Source organism: Aulonocara sp. 'chitande type north' Nkhata Bay, linkage group LG7 (genome assembly GCF_057382095.1).
Source record: "Aulonocara sp. 'chitande type north' Nkhata Bay isolate Kocher_YH1m ecotype deep benthic linkage group LG7, A_spYH_male_GT1.1, whole genome shotgun sequence".
NCBI lineage: Eukaryota > Metazoa > Chordata > Actinopteri > Cichliformes > Cichlidae > Aulonocara > Aulonocara sp. 'chitande type north' Nkhata Bay.
Genome location: NC_141350.1, coordinates 19,749,353 through 19,766,485, shown reverse-complemented (window position 1 = coordinate 19,766,485; position 17,133 = coordinate 19,749,353). Strand labels below are relative to the sequence as shown.

General features: G+C 41.4%; 1 protein-coding gene across 2 annotated transcripts in view; it reads left to right on the top strand.

The window, feature by feature from the left end:
* ppm1h (protein phosphatase, Mg2+/Mn2+ dependent, 1H) overlaps positions 1 to 16,880 on the top strand; it is a 39,519-nt gene extending 22,639 nt beyond the window's left edge. For both annotated transcript variants that reach the window (XM_086299292.1, XM_086299293.1), the window contains 6 exons: positions 604 to 688; positions 912 to 1,030; positions 7,109 to 7,172; positions 8,990 to 9,097; positions 14,273 to 14,424; positions 14,765 to 16,880. In XM_086299292.1, the coding sequence (XP_086155418.1) occupies positions 604 to 688; positions 912 to 1,030; positions 7,109 to 7,172; positions 8,990 to 9,097; positions 14,273 to 14,424; positions 14,765 to 14,912 (676 nt within the window). In that variant the 3' untranslated portion in view covers positions 14,913 to 16,880. The remainder of the gene's footprint in view (positions 1 to 603; positions 689 to 911; positions 1,031 to 7,108; positions 7,173 to 8,989; positions 9,098 to 14,272; positions 14,425 to 14,764) is intronic.
* The last annotated feature ends 253 nt before the right edge of the window (positions 16,881 to 17,133 follow it).

The following is a 17,133-nucleotide window of genomic DNA, read 5'->3' as shown; positions in this document are numbered from 1 at the left end:
CACCCAATGAGGTGATATCTTACATAAGAGCTCCAGACCGAGAGAGAGAGTTTTTTCTGAATAATCACACCAACAGTGGTCAGCTTCACGTGAAGCTTCTTGTTAATGGTCTAACAGCTCATTGGTCTTGTCCACAGTGGAGGGGAGGTTTTAATGAATTAAACTGATTCTGTGGACAGGTGTCTGTGGACATAATGAGCTATAATCAGGAGTATCTCTAATTGCTTGGTTGATTGTAATCTGTGTGGCACACAAGCGCACAACCAATCTGTAGCAGCAGATCGTAGTGGATCAAACACTTACTTCCCTTAATAACATTTTAAATTAATTTAGAACTTTTATGTGAAGTGTTTATTTGTTCTGGATTTTTGGTTAATATTCCGTCCCTCTTCATTAAAATGTTGTTTATTTGTATGTGAGAAAACTAACAAATTCGAAAGAGGTTCAAAAATAGTGATTTCCCCTGCTGTAGCAGACTGTAGAATCTTCTTTGTTTTCGTCTCTGTGTTTCTCGCTCACCTTCTCGTGCCCTTTAGCCTACAGGAACAACTGTGTCCCTTCCTGGATGAATAGAGTTTTGCTTTGTCTGCTCCTCTCCCTCAGAGCTATCATTATCCGGTCTGGGGAAGTCATTCCCATGTCAGCAGAGTTCACACCAGAGTCAGAGAGGCAGCGACTGCAGTTCTTGGTAAGAAAGAAACTTTCTCAGCTCCTTTCTAGCAAGCACAGCTGTCAGATATTAGCAGAGCTGGCCTCCCCTCCTGTTGAGACACCAGCTATGCTTAGCTCTGTCTCTCTTACACGGCCTGCTCTCTGTGCCAGCTTAATAGACTATGGAATTGTTTTTCCTATCCCTAGGGCGCGTCAATCTTCTTCTCTTTCTGTTTTTTTTTTCTCTTTTCATATCACAGGCCTACATGCAGCCCCACTTATTAGGGAATGAGTTTACACATCTGGAATTCCCAAGGAGAGTCCAGAGGAAGGAGGTGGGGAAGAGGATGCTGTATCGTGACTTCACCATGTCAGGATGGTGGGTTAACTAATACTTTTTTTTTTTTCTTTTTTTTTTCTTGACTAAATTACTGCTGATTGAATGTATGTCAGTGTCCAGTATCCACCTGGGAGGATAACATTTTGGTTTCTGCACTCAAGTCCTTCACATTTGTTAGAAATGCTGTCGATGTTATTTAGCCACATATCTCGTTGAATGCATTTATGTACCCTATAAAGAAATTCATCTGTGTCCCATTCACCGAGTAATTCAGTTCATTAGCACTCAGTACTTAACTATTAACACAATGGCCACAATGGGGAGAAGAAACTTTACTTTTAAAAAGTCATTCAAGTCATCAGTTGTCATAAAGAGGTCAGGAACTGTCCTTCGGATTTCTTCTTTTGTGTGTTAGTGGGCAAAGCAAAGACCTTGCCCTGTGTCCTAAAGTAAAGAGAAAAATAAAAAGTGTACAGATGGAGAGAAAAGGAGGGAAATAGAAAAAAATGTATAAAAACTAAGAAGTGACTAACAGAAAAAGCTGAGACCAGGGCACCAGAGAAACGGAGGCAGGGAAGGTTATATTATATAAACATTGTGTTTACATTTTCTTTATGTAGAAATGGGTTCAAGGATAGATCATTTAATTTTGTAGGACCACTAAAGCTTTTAGTTATCGTTGCTGAATCTTCACCTTTTGTTTTTACTTTTTCCAGCCATGGCAATCTATTAAACTAGCATTACCGCAATTCAAAAACACTCAGAAATAAAGTAAGGTCTTCATCGCTACCTTTACGATTAAACAGCTAATTTAGCATATTTACCCAGGTAACTTAACACAATATGGATTACAAAACTAAACATATAGAACAGTGCAAAGCTCTATAAATGGAAAAAAAAAGGAAATTGGGTTACAGATTTATTAAAAATACGTGCAATCACAACACTCCTTATATTAATAATATTGAGCTCTCCATTCTGCTTAGGCTAGCCTATGAGATTTGCTATTCATGTATGATTTTACAGCATTGACGGTGTGTTTGGGTTCATTGCCACGCTGATAAATTCAGCCAATCAGATGCTTTCCGAATGGTGTTGCATTGCGAATCAAAATCTAGACAAGTCAAAAACCATGACCGAGCCTCTGCCATGTTTTACAGTTGGCTACAGACACTCACTGTTGTACCTCTCAGCTGACTTCCTCCTTACATCCTGATAACGATTTGACCGCTTTTAAAGGTTGAATAATTCATAAGTCAGTTTAACAAGGGGAAAAAAACATTCTTCCAAAAATGCTCAGGTACAAGGATGGGGTTGAAAACGAGTGACAAAGCAGCCAATATCCAAAGGAAATCTTTGAAAGACCTTCAGAGAGCCTTTTATGAAGTTTGTGGATATGATTGTATTCTTATTAACTAATGACTCATGCATGCAAGCACACACAGACACACGTAAAGAGGGAGGGGATGAGAAAAATATAACGCTCAAAACCAGATGCTTGTTTCGAAGTGAAGGTGCAGGTGTATTATTATTATCATTATTATTATTATTATTATTCACGTATCTGGTTCGTGGTGGTGGACCACAGTCAGTATTGGTGCTCTACTTGAGGTGTGACTAATTCTTAGAAAAGACTCACTGTTTTAGGAAATTGAACTGGTAACCTGTGCTGACACTGAGAGCGTGTAATATAGTTAAATATAGTTTTAAAAACAGTTTTTTATCCATTATTAATAATTACAGATTATTTAAGTTGATATGTAGAATGATCCCTTATTAAAAATCCCCAAACTAGTGGAAAAGGCATTTCAGTTTAGAAAGCCTGCTTTTTAATGTGATTCTAATCAGACTTCTGCATCTCAGTCAGGATGCTCTGGGCTCTTAAATAGGATTTCAGTGCCGTTTGTGTCACTTGCACTGCGACATACGTTGGCAGCAGTCTATCCCGAGCTGGCTGAGATACTAAGCAGAATCCATGCAATGACTAGCAGAGCTAATTATTGTGTGTTTTATGTTTTGTATTGTTTCTAGAAAACTACAAGTATTGCTATGCAGATGCATTTACAGGAGAGACACTTCTATCGAAGGAAAGCGTGAACTGAGGATGAAGTGGGTGACTGACGAGAGTTGAGCAGGATATATTTTTTTGACTCCACCTGCATGCAGTTGTGTTTTATGGCTCTGCTCAGTTCAAGCAGATGTAGGTCAGTCAGTGGCTGCACTTCTTATTGGGCCCAAAACTCTCACTCAGTCTGCCTGCTTACTGTCTGAGCAGCAGAGACAGCCTGTGATGTATTTTTAATCAGGTTCTACCCATAACCCAGTTATGGCTCAATTTCACCCGGACTAAGTCTGGGTCCTAAATTAGTACCCCGTCAGCTGCTGTAGCTAATTGATCTGAAGTGCATGGCTCTGACTTAACTGTGTCATCGTCTATAGGTGCAGATTATATGCTGCATAGGGAGAGAGGATCTTTTTTTTTTTTTTTTTAATCTTTCTTCAGCTTTCTGTCTGTGCATGTATATGTGTATGTGCAGCCTGTGTGCCCACATGCTGTGAGCGCGTAGGCGTACGCTGGCGTCCAATTCCCTCAAAGGCATCCGTGATCAAGGCTGCAGTCTAATGAAGGCATACAGGCCTGCAGCCCACCTCTCTGTCTCCCTCCCTTGCTTTCTTTACCTCCCCTCCCTCGGCCAGTTGGACCAGATTGAGGTTCTGGCGTTGGCATTGTCGGCTGTAATAGTGGTCATTGGCCGTCATGGAAGGCTGTGTTATTTGCCCAGAATGATGGATGTTGAGCAGTCGGCCGTGTTCGCCGTAATGTAGAAGCTGCGGTAACGCAGGCGGGCAGGTGGAGGGAGGGAAGGAGGTTGGGGAAGAGGGGTGGGTGACTGGAGTAAGGAAAAAGAAGTAAGTGGATTGAGGTAAGATGTAAAAATTGATAAACAGATGAAGGAAGGATGATTGGTATGTTGTGTTGGTCACAAAGGAGGGAAGGGATGGATGACAGTGAATGGTTGTGAAGCACAAACAGTCGTATCAGTGGCATTCACTCAAAAGTCTTTAAGGTATACTTTTCTTCTTACAGAGTGTTGTATGTAAGAAGAAAAAGAAAATACCATGGTCAGCCTTGAAAACAATACCAGGTTCTTGTGGGCAAACACTTTTTTCAAGGTACTTGGCAAATAGATTTTTCCAGGCATCTCGGGAAAACGCGCCTCGTCTCATCTGCTTCTCTCTCTTCATGTAATCCCACACTGACTCCAAGACGCTGAGATCGGGGCTCTGTGGGGGCCAGACCATCTGTTGCAGGCCTCCTTGTTGCTAGAGATGGTTCTTCATGACTGTGGATGCATGTTTTGGGTTGTTGTCAAGCTGCAGAATGAATGAATTTGGGGGCTGATTAGATATCTCCCTGATTATAGCGTGCGATGCGTCTAAACAGCCATAGTGCTGAAAACTTCACAAAGTGCTGTATTAATTTCGCCCGCCTGGAATCTCTCTGTCTTCCAGCCCTCCATCTGCTCCTTCTTTCTTTTTCCATTATGGCTTTGTATTGGTATGACTGATGCCTACAGCTTGCATTAGAGGAGTCGCTGGGTCACTGCCATTTTCTCTGGCCTTGCTTTGCTCTTGAAAGCACCACTCAATCTATCAAGGTTGACCAAAAAAATTGTTTTTTTTTAAAAACCAACTGTCAATTGCACTAATTTGTGTGACTCATCCAGTGCTGACACGGCCCGTTACAATGTCACCTCAGTATCTGTTGACAGGTGTGTATATATAGCAGTGTGCAAGCGAGTTATGACGCGGTGCATGCACTGCCAATGTTTTTCTGTCACCCCCTCTTTGCAGCGGGCGGAGGTGACACCACCTTCTTCCCTCCTGTCCACCTTTTAGTCACCTGCAGGGAAAACATGATACAACCCCTTCTGCCCTCTTTCCCTGGTGTACCCGCCCCCCTTTTAGTCACATGCCGCAATGTATCAAGCAACCAAACATCCTGCGGTGCTTTACAATACTGCAAAGTTTCATACTGAACCAATGCCAAGTAAATACAGGGTCAATAAAAGGCAGGTCATTTAGGGGAGATTTATGAGATGAATCATCATTAATTTGCCAATTCTGAACCCATTTTCACCAATAAATCCCTGTTTTTATTTTTACTTTACGTTTCATGTATTTTGATTTGGGGTTTTGAAGATCTGGAGTGTAAATGCACCTGCCTCTACAGCACTTTACTGTAGGTTATAAATAAAATAGACGTGCCCAATTGATCTGATACCAATTCCAGCGGTAGTATTGATAATGTCGATATCTGGTTCCATTCACCCACCTCTAACATCCCCTGAGCTCAGGGGATGTGAGGATGTGACCACAGGGATGTGACCAGCGCGGCCCTTGAGCAACTTTCTTTGCTGTTTTTAGAACTCAGTGTCCCAGAGCAAGGAGCAGGTATCATAACAGGATTAATGTGTATCTTTCTCATCCTGTCACACTCTTGTTATCTCGAGTCAGACAGGCTGGATTCGCTGTAAACACTCGTCTCGAGGGGGAGGCCGTCCCTGACAGCAGGCTCTGGGGATTTTATCCAAGACATCTTTGAAATAATGACAGGAATGCGTGTCTCCGTGTCGTAGTTTTGTTGTTTTTTTCAGGAGATTTAACAAATCTTGAAGGTGAAAGGGTAAAACAAAAGAAGTTTTGAGTGACACAGCAGAAGTAGCACCTCTTCTTCTTTCTTTCTTTTTTTTTCCTAACAAAAACAGTGAACCCTGTCTTGGTAGATGGTTTTAAGTTTCGTATCATCGGTCGTGCTATTTTAGATCTAAGAAACTGATGAGGAAATCCTTCTGAAGGCTCTTATTTGGTAATACAGCTCTCCTCGCTTAGATGAGGCTCTAGACTGTATTCCTGTGTTTGTGGGCTGTGTTCTCTGTGATAGTTCTTGCTTTCACAGTTAAAAAAAAAAAAAAAAAAAAAAGTGCTGAGTGCAGCAGTGTAGCGCTCGCCTAAGGTGGAAACATATGGTCTCTCTGAGTGAAACCAGCAGTAATGTAGAAACCATCCTGGTCCCCGCTAATCTGAAGTACATGGACTGTGGTGTGCTGGGCAGACTTGGGTCACATTCACAAATGAAACATTTGTCTTTTTAGCAGCTTTTCAAACTAAACATTTATTTTCAGGAAATTTCCCTACATGAAAAGCATCCCCCGATCCACGTTAGGCCACTTTTATGACCATTCTGAATATTCTTTTCCTCGCTCCCTGTGATCTGACAGCTAAAATAAAGAGAAACCTGTGTTTCTAATTGTATTTTCAACCAAGTCAGCGCTCGCTCAAGAGCCAGAATTTTATTCACAGCACCTGGTGCGAGTTCTGAATGGAAAACTCTGACCTGGCAGCTCTCGTGGAAATTGGCTGGGTTTTGTTATGTATCTGGTACAGTAAAGTTACACAGCTGCTCCTGTGAAGTACAGCTGCTCGCAGATGAATAGGAGCACACGCACCAGGAGCAAGAGTGCTGGGTTTCTTCACTTCGACTTTCCGAATTGTAAAGGTGAAAAGTGTATCGCTTAGATCTGAGATGAATACAGCGAGCATTGTACAGTCTTCCTCCTCACAGCGCAGCTCTGTCTAGTCCCAGTGTGAAGATGGTAAATTATTCATTAGTTCGCGTGGGGAGTTTAAAGAGTGCTCTGAGATCAGGAGAATGGAAAGTGTGGATTCTCTTGCATCATTTTAGCTGCTTTACTTTCAGACCTTCAGAGGCGTACATGCGCAGGCGCCACAGACAGTTGCAGAAAACCAACAGGGCACCTAGACTGTCTCGTGCAGGCGTCTTCTTTGTCGCTAGGGATACCTTCACAGGATCAGTTAGAAACGGGGGGGAAAAGAAAGTGAGAGAATTAAGCTAAGGATCTCTGTGTGTTTGTGTGAATTTTTAACTCTGCCTTTTCTCTCTCTGTGCCAGTCCCCTCATGTCAGCAGCAGGGCCTGTGGGAAGGAGAGGGGGTGGGGGTATGGAAGTGAAGTATCTCTAGGGCATGTGTGTGTGCAGCCTGCTATAAACAGGAAGAAAAAAAAACATTAACGTGTTCTGTATTCTTTGCACAGGGCATATAAAACCATAGAGGAAGATGACCTAAAGTTTCCCCTGATCTACGGTGAAGGGAAGAAGGTAAGAAGTGCTTCCACAGCCTCATGTGCCATGCATGTAATCAAAGCTCACCGGGGCATCATTGGTACACCCGACCTCACATCACCCAAATCGCTGTGTAGAGACATTCCTGGCCTTTTTGAATCCTGCACAACCTGTAGCACAAACGAGCTCTCCAAGGACTTATTATTATGTTTTTCAGCCAATTTAAAAAACAAAAACAAAAAAAAAATAGACAGAGGTCTAATGTGATGGTCTTATCTGAGTCGTGTGTTAGATGGATCTGATGAAAGGTAACATATGCTAACTGAATATATCAATACTGAAACACTGACTTGTACTAACAAAATCTTGTCAACGCTGAAAAAAGGGAAATGACACAAAACAAAAGGTCAAGAGTTTCCCCCTCGTTCAGTTACACTGTACATGCAGTGGTGTGTAGGAGCCTTTCTCTCTTTTTTTGACTTGAAAAGGTCAAAGGAGCAGTGTGATAGACCCGAATATGCTCTCGCCGTGCTCTTCCCCAGTTTTCACTTCCATACGTACAGAAAATAGATTTGAGTTTGACTGACAGCAGGGGAAAGATGTCACCCCTACAGTATTCTATGTGCCCACAACCGCATTCAGACTCACCCCGGCGCAGCTGCCGGTGCCCACGTCGTGTCCTCTCCCTTTGAAGTGAGGAGCGGAGATGGATGGCTAGATAGAGTGAGAGAGAGGAACGCCAGAACACTTCAAAGCCCCTGGTGCGCCGCCCTCTGGGCACCGGCACTCTACAATTAATCCCAGGATGTTTTACCCCTTTCTCTGCTGGAGGAACCTTTCCACCACTTTAAAACACTCTCCCTGCGTCGTTCTGCATACTGATCCAAGCTCAGTCCTACTCGGCTCCTCTTGTGCTCGTGCCTAAAAGTTCTTTCTCTGTACAGTAGAGATTTCCAGACAATATGAATCAGCTTCAGGGAGGATCAAACAATCAGTATGTGATTGAAGTGCAGACTTTCAGCTTTAATTGCAGGATTTAAAGAGGGGGGGAAAAAGCGTAGCACGGTGGTACAGTGGTTAGCACTGATACCTCACAGCAACAAGGTCCTGGGTTTGAACCCACCATCTGTTGCTGTGAGGCATGTTCTCTCTGACATGTAGTTAGTTTAACTAGTTTTTCTGAATTGGCTCTAGATGCCTAATGGCTGTCTGTCTCTCAGTGGATTGATCCAAAGTGCTACATTTACTCTTTTTATACAGAATCCCACATTTTCAGAGGCTCAAAAGTAATTTAGCAAACTAACATAATTTAAAATCTAAGGGCTGTTTTTAATACTTTGCAGTCAGTGCCTGAAGTCTAAAACCCACAGACATAATTAAACAAACCCAAATGTTAACCACATGTTCCAAATACTTGGAAAAATTATAATGAATGGTAGAATTATTACCACAGGCTGATGTTGTTGACATCTATCTTCCTGGTTTATGTGCGACCTGCTCTACACATGGTGGTTTATGCAAGATTTTAGATGTAAGATTTTCCTAAAAGCAAAGCGATTCAAATAATCAAAACCTCTGGCTCGTTTCTAAACTGTTCACCAGTCATGGTGTCGTCAGGTTCTCCGATCTCTGCAGTCTGTGACGAAGAGCAGAAATGATGACCAAGCTTCAAAATGGAGACCCGAGTTTAAAAAGGCTTCCACGGTGGCCTTCTAGATAACATCTACATAAGCTCTCACTCATTATAAGACGATCAGTCATGGGCAGAAATGAAAATGCCTTTCGTAGAGTTTGTTGCTGCTTTGTTTGACTCATACGGAGGCTGTGCTTTAAATGCCTCTGATCTTTTCCAGGCTCGCGTGCTGGCGACCATCGGGGTAACGAGAGGCCTCGGAGACCACAGTCTCAAAGTGCATGACTCCAACATTTACATTAAGCCCTTCCTGTCCTGCTGCCCAGAGGTACGCTCCAGTTTTACATTTTTGTGTCCTTCTCTATGTCTGCCTTGGTCATGTTGTTCGAATTTTTGCCTTACAGCAAAGAAGGAAAAAGGATTCAGAGTCTTTTCTGTTCGACCTGTCCAGTGGGTTTGGGCCTCTCGCCAAGTATTGACAAGAACAGGCTCTACCACCCTCTAGGCTCTCAAGGATATGCAGTCATGTGAAAAAATAAGTACATCCCATGGGAGGTTGTTGGCTTTTATGGCTTGTCTGAGCAACCAGACATTTGACAATCGTTGAAATACTGACTATAGATAACGATGATATTAACAAACACAACCACAGCAAATATGCAAAAATAGCCGAGACGGTGAGCGCACTACTTTTGTTTCCATCGTTTTTAGTTTCAAAATAAGAAAGTAAGAGCAAAGACTGGCCACACACTGCACGGCCTCCTTTGGCAAACTATTACAGATTACAAAAGCATTTTGTAAACAGCAGTCTTTCAGTTCTTTCTGTGGATTTTCTCCTGCAGTTCTTATCTATAGGATACTAATTCTCTGAAACTCTTGGGCCGTTTTGTATGTACGACATATATAAAGGTTTCCGATAATGTGCGTTTTGGAGGACTATGGGGCCACAGTGAAACCTTCAAACTTGAATGCCTTAAGCTTTTGTGGCATTTGAGGTTTGTTTTGCATCATCATATCCTCTTTCATCTTCAGTTTCTCTCTTTTTTTCACAGGTGGTTTTCTTTTTGAAACAGCTGCTATTCAGTTGAATCTATTCTTCCCTAAACTAAAACGCTTCCCCCGGCCACTGGCCTCAGCACAAGTTGAAGGCTTTATCGATCCTCACTCCTTGTGCTCAACAGTTAGAGAGGTGCTCTTTTAATGAAATTGCAAACCTTGCTCTTCAGATGGCCTTGTGTTATCTCCTAACACTCTTAGATATGGTGCGGAATACATATTTGAATCAATGACTGCAATGTGCCCAGTATCTGAGGCAGCGAAGCAACTTCCAAAATACAACATTTCTGTCACTGTCCTTTATAGCTTGTATGAGGTTTTTCTCCCACAGAGCTGCCCATGTCTCACCAATCAGGTCTAATGTTACTGTGGCCAGACAGTATCTTGGATTCATCTACCACACTTTAGGATGTTTGAATCTATGGCAACAAATCTGAAAATGTACCTACTTATTTTTAAAGCCACTTAAAAAATCTAAATCGTCTACAAAATATGAATTTTGTGTGCTATTCACTTGAGTTTATAACCTGCCTTAATAGGAACAATTTCTGTGGGTTACACTTTTTCACATGACTGCATCAAATGCAATGATTACATCGTCTGTCACAAAGCAGAAGAAGAAAAACCTGGATGTTAGCAGTTGTAATGTAATTGTTTTTTACCTTCTCACTCTTCTCAAAGAGTCACCTTCATCGGTCACTTCACAGCATCTATCCTCCGTCAGGTTACATAAAGTTGTTGCTATAAAACAGTGGGTGTGTGGGTACACAAATACAGAATGATGAAAGCAGAGCACTCTTGTGGCACATACATCGCTTGGACTGTTAGTGAGGAAATCTGTGCCTACTCCTTTTTGGCCTTGTTGCTGCGTAGCTGCTGAATGACTAAAATCTGAGAGATATGTTAAGTTATTCTGGGGAAGGGAGCCAAAGTCTGGGTTAGGGTTTAAAATCCTTTGCATTTGAGCATGTGTCAGGAGGGGAGGAGAGAAAACGGAATAAAAGGAAAAGTCAGAACAAGAGTGGCAGTATGTTAACATTAGTGTTTTAGAGGGGCTCTTTAGTTTTATATTACCCTCGTTGTGTCAGCCGCCTGATATAACGAGAGCGCAGAGGTAACCGCTGATAGCCAGTAACAGGAGGGACTGTGAACTGTGTGGTCAACGTGTGCGTTGATGGTCCCTGCAGTGCAGTGGATTGCAAGAAGGAATCCACTGCAAATGATTGCAGTAGTCATGAAAACCTGCACATTCTCTTGATCTTTAACACTAGGAGTCCCAGGCTTCTACCTTTCTACCTTTAAAACCCACCACCAGCCAAATGGCTGGTAGGCTTTTAGCTAGGCTTTAGCTTCAGCCAAGTGGAAGCTAAATTGGCTAGTCATTCATATGTAAATTAGGTTGTTAGCTGGGAATTCTGGAGGGAGGGGAGTGGGGGTGTGTGGATGAGGGGGTGGGGGAGCTGCTAAAAGCTGTGAACTTCCTTTTGTGTTTCATCTTGATGCATTCTCAATCATCCAGGGAAATAAATCTCCAAAAGTCACCAACTTGGAGCGTTTCAGTTTGCCATCTTAGGGAGAAATCAACACACATGGGTGTAGGTCCTTTGTTGCTGAGATTTATTGATAAAAACAGTACAAAAAACCAACCATTTGTACACATATTTACAAATAATAATAAAAAGTGAGTGAGTACCCCAAAATACACACAAACTGAAGGTCACTGTCAAAGTAACTTAGGCTTTAATAAACCCATTCGCCGTCTTCAGGTTTTTCAGCTAATTCAGGGTAGCCTATCCCAGTCATAGGGTGAGAGGCAGGGTACACCTTGGATAGACCACTGGCCTCTCACAGGAGATATACAAGCATTCAAAAAGAAGAATTTTTTCCTGATATTGACTTATTTTGACATCCACTAGTTTATATGTTCAAAGAAATGTGTGGGAGAGTGCCCTGCAGGGAATGTGAAAACGTCCTGCGGGGACATGTTTTCCCTGCACACTGTCAAGTTAGAATTACAGACTTCTCTCAGGTTGTGAATAAAAAATAAATAAAACAGGCTGACCTTGGCAGTTTGAGTCATTTTGACATAGAATTTGGGTATTTGAGTAAAAATCAGAGGATCAGGTCCTTCCCTTTTCTTGACATACTATAGGAATGCTGCCTCATAGATTGATAGTCTCGCTGTGTTTCTCTCTTTCAAAGCCTGACTTACTGTTCATCTCAAGGTTCCCCACAACATGGAGCCTTGTGATCCACACACAACTCATTTTGATAATCTTACAGTGACTCTCCCTGCTTGCGTGTGGTGTTCTGTTTTTAAAGTAGCCTAAGTTGGTGTGCCTGCTGTGAATAGGCAACGCCTCCACAGTAGCAAAAGAATTACTTGAAGCAACCAAACAAAAGCCATCCAAGGCCACTGGGTATTATTTTTGCCTGCTGTTTCAGAGTATGCTTCTGTTCGCCCATAGTAATTTAAAAGACTGTGCCTCACCAGAGTTGCCACAGTAACACGAGTTTCCCTGCTTCAGAATATCTTTGAAGGATTGAGACCATCAACATTGTTTAGACAAGTATATGGAGGCGGATGTGTTAAGAAAGTAGAGATTAAATGGAAAGATCATCCTAGTAATTTTTCTTCTGATATTTTGAGAGATTCATGTAGAGATATCCACACTAAGAGACTTGTTACAGTACAGGTAATCCACAAAACAGTTTACATTGTGTTCTGTGGCTGCCATTGATTTTTTTTTTTTCTTCTTCTTATAATCTCAGTAGCTTATGTCAATAAAAATGTTGGGTGGTCCAGCACTCTGGTCCAGAATTGCTTGAAGCACAACAATGAAATTGGAAATCCCTTGACTTGGCATGTAGCGCTAATGATAGATGAAAATTTTGGTTTCTAAGCTGTCAAATCTTTGAACAGTACCAGTGACTGTGTAAAAGATGGCCAGCGTGGCTCCACTCGGGAGCAGTTCAGTAATCCATTTTTTCTTAAGTCACTGGTTAGTGACCCATTAGCAAACATTATAGTATACTCAGGAGATGGAGCAGGTCATCTTCTAATCAGAAGGTTAGTGGTTTGATCCCTGACTCCTCCATTCTGCATGGAAAAAGTACCCTTGGGCAAGGTAGTAAATCCTGAGTTACCCTCTGAGTGTTAATGTTAGACATAGAAAGCACTTAGGCGTAGAAAAATTGCTTGTATGAATGCGGGTGGATGAGGCTTGAAGCAAGAAGCACTTTGAGTGCTCAAGTAAAGTAGAAAAGTGCTATAGATAAACCAGTCCATTTACCACTAAGATGGTGTACTTTAATCGGATGTTTCATTATTACGCCATTTCCAGCTTCTCCTCTGCTTGCCTTCTGTATTGCATTGTGGGAAAGCATTGTAACACTGAAAGCCAGGAGCAGGGAGAGTAGCAGCACAGAAAAGGAGAGGCGTCAGTGACAACAGATACAACCCAGATTAAATCAGATACAGGAAGAAAGAAAAACAGCTGGGATTGAGGCGGGTTGCAGAGCAGCCTGCAGAGGTGCCGAAGCTACATGTCCTGTATGAAACAGCCAAGACGGGTGGCAGAAGTACATACATTTGTCAGTTAAGCAGGAGTATACATACTTAGGTGCTGTATTCTGCAATCACAACTTATTAACATATTATAACATATTAACCCCTGAGTATAATGTAATGAATCATGTGCACAGTAAGATTTGCAGTGAATCCTATGCAATAAGCACCAATGACAAATACAAAACAATGACTCCCCGAAAATGCATGAACCAAAAAATAACATGCCTGTACATGAATATGCAAGGAGTAAAAAACAGAGGTAATTGTGTTAAAATGTGGGGAGTAAAAGTAAAAAGTTGTCAGAAAAATAAACACTGAAATACAGTTACCTGACAATTTTGCTCGAGTACAGTAATAAAGTGTCTGTGCTTCATTGCTTCCCACCTCTGACAGGCAGTATGTTGTGTGATAGAGTATCAGCTGAGCCATCAGTTACAGAGATGAACTTCCAGGATTCACTCTGAGCCTTGTGTACAGAGAAAATCCTCTGCTCTGTTAGTTTTGAAGTATTAAAGTTGCATCCCGTCTTGAAATTATTAAATGCTCTTATTGCTGTAATTCAGATTCACCACCCTGGTATTAGAATATAATCTGGATCAGTTTACCCTTTCAAGATTAAAGATAACCACTAGGAGGCCATGGCTAAGGCTTAAGACTGCTGTCCATTAATTACAGAGTGAGCATGTTGAACAGATGAATGTGCAGCACATTATAAAGTGCGTTGCAGCAGCTTTTTCAGGTTAAACACGGCTAAAATGCACAATCCATCTATACAATATTTTCTGTCTATAAATATGTAACGGGTGTACAAGGTTTGTACAAACAGCAAAGTTTTACAATTCTTGCTTCTCTTTTTTTTTTTTCTTCTAACTTCAGGTCAGAGTTTATCCTTTAGCACAGTGTGAGCATGGAGCCGATGACGTTCTGGTGCTGGGAACTGACGGACTGTGGGACGTCCTCTCCAACCAGGAAGTGGCTGAATCGGTCGGCTGTTTCCTGGCAAACTGCGACCCTGACGATCAGCACAGGCATGTTCACCCATCCCACACAGCTGCAGTCGCAGACAGGCCTGAACTTCCTCTCACCTCTGTCTTGTTTGGAGAGGGTGAACGTGGTTATCTTCTCACGATTACGCAAATTTCCAAACATTCAGATAATGATGTCAAAGAGCAGCTCATTAACAGGATTCCCTGATTATTTCCTCAATGGTTTTACTTTTTTAATTTTTGTTTGTTTTCTTCTGACTGTGGGCAGAGGCATTTATTCAATGGCTGCACGTTGCCATTATTCCCTGTTCTGATCATTATCTAATTGAATATCGCCGTGTGATGCTGACACCGTAACTACTTCTCACTTTCGTTCCCTCAGGTACACGATGGCAGCTCAAGACCTCATAATGAGAGCGAGGGGGGTGCTGAAGGATCGAGGCTGGAGGATAGCCAACGACAGATTAGGCTCCGGAGATGACATCTCTGTCTACATCATTCCCCTCATGTATGGAAACAAGCAGAACTAGCCAAGCTACGAAACCGCAGCCATCGCTGAAACACAACCCTGCCTTGACCTTTTAAAACTTCACATGTGCAGTTTTACCTCATTCCTTGTTCTCCTTTTAAAAGTGCTTTTGTTTCTGCTCAGATCAAAACCTGATCTGTCTCAGTTTCACCCTGATTATCCTCAATCAGGGTGATCTCTCTCTCTCCCTTTTTTTAAATATTGAAAAGGAAACAATCATAAGAGTAGCTGTTAATGATTACTGTTATTATTGTTTTTTTAATTCTTAGCTGTGTTTCGGGGGGCAAACCCTGTAAACCTGGACTCTTGAATGAGATGACGACATCTCAGGACTGCTGTTACTAACTAATGTACAATATTTAATAATGTGAAAATGTAAATAATCTGAAACACAAGACATTGGTTAAGTGTGTTTGGCTGAACACCTGTACAGTGTTTACCCCCCCCCCAAACCTAAAGGCTGCTGTAAATATGAATCATTCCAGCTCTGTTCCACGCACGCTTTTAACTTAGCCAGACTCAGCCATTCACTTTTCCACACCTCCCAGTGAAATGGGTGGGAAAAATGGGTTTCCTTCTGCTGACTTTCGGCTGTTACTTCTAATACTGCAGTTGCCATTTTTTTGCTCATTTGTACCATTGCGATACTGCGTTTGCTATTAAGGAGAGATTTTTTTTTTTTTTTTTAAATGAAGACTACACTACCAGGTGGAGTGACACTTAAAAGATTTTGGCCCAATACATTTCACACTCCTTATTTCTTTACTATTGTATTTATTTGAACATCAGTTGAGATCTACAAAGAAAAACAAACATGTTTCAGACATGTTCCTCCTTAAGCTGTCGTTCACCTGCTGCATGTGCCATCATTAAGCTACGTAGTCATCCTTTACAGCAGGGGCATCAAATATAAGGCTCTGGGGCCAGAATTGGCCTAGCAAAGACTCAATCTGGCCCACTGGATGGCTTTGGGATATGTGAAAGAGGACATAGCATTTCCCCTTATGAAGATCTCCCTTATTGCCAATTATAAGACACTGGTAATAATGTAACAGATAAACAAAGATCAAAACAAAAAGGTTCCTGTTTTCTCACTCAACTTTTTTTTTTAAATGAGTAAAAATAAAAATAAAACAAGGCATTTTCTATGAATTAACAAAAACCTTCAGTTTTGTAATTACAAGGACGCGGGGGGTAAATGAGCCACCAGAAGCTTTTTCTGTAATTTTTACACATTTATTTATTTGCACTGACCGATTTCTCTCATTTCCAACAGCTACAGTTCTTTATCACGTAGAAAAATTAAAAATTGCACTTCTTTTTCTTATAGTAATTGGGATTAAATGTGTAGTCAAATGTCTTTACACTGACAGAAGGAGAGGAGTATCGCTGGTTCGGACCAACTTAACATCAAAGTGGGCCGCATGTGGCCCATGATGTAAAAGGAGTTTGACATCCCTGCTTTACCTCATAGAACCTTTTCTCAGATTTATTGTTCTCATTTTAAAAAAAAATACATCAAAATGTATAAATAACAGGTACCTGTAACGACGCTGATGTTACAGATGTCCCTCAGAGCATAAATCTGGCCCGTCATTGCTAAACTTGTGTCTGAGCAGTCAACACAGTTCTTACGTTACGGAGTGGGTTTCCATATTTTATTTCAAATTGTACTTTTTTTTTTTTATTTTGAAGGTGAAAATGGTGAAACTGAGTAAATTTATTTAAATGTAAAAATGTAAATAACCTTTTCCAGCAGACAAACTCTCCCTTCCTTTTACTGTAAGTCACGCATATCTTACCGAAACCAAAACACACATGATTTGTACTGTTTTAGAATCCCATAGGAACATTAAAAAAAATAAATGTGAAGAAGTTCATTTTTCTGCTCTATTAAAGTAGTTGATCAACAATTGTGACAATTCTCTGCTGCCTCAGTGATTTAAAAAATAAATAAATGGTGTTGATTGATCCTGGCTCTGGAATGCACTTGGCAGACAGCTCAGAGTATTGGGAAAAGTAGCGGCCTGGCCTCTTTGGTAACTGTATCAAATGAACTTTATGAAAGAAAAGATTTTTTTAAAAACGTGAACTGATATAGCGCTGATGTAAATGACTCATCAAATACGATCGAATACTGGATATAACTGATTCTGCATCAAACAAGAAATTTTCTTGGAACTTAGACTTTAATGGAGACAGCATCTGCACCACATAAGACC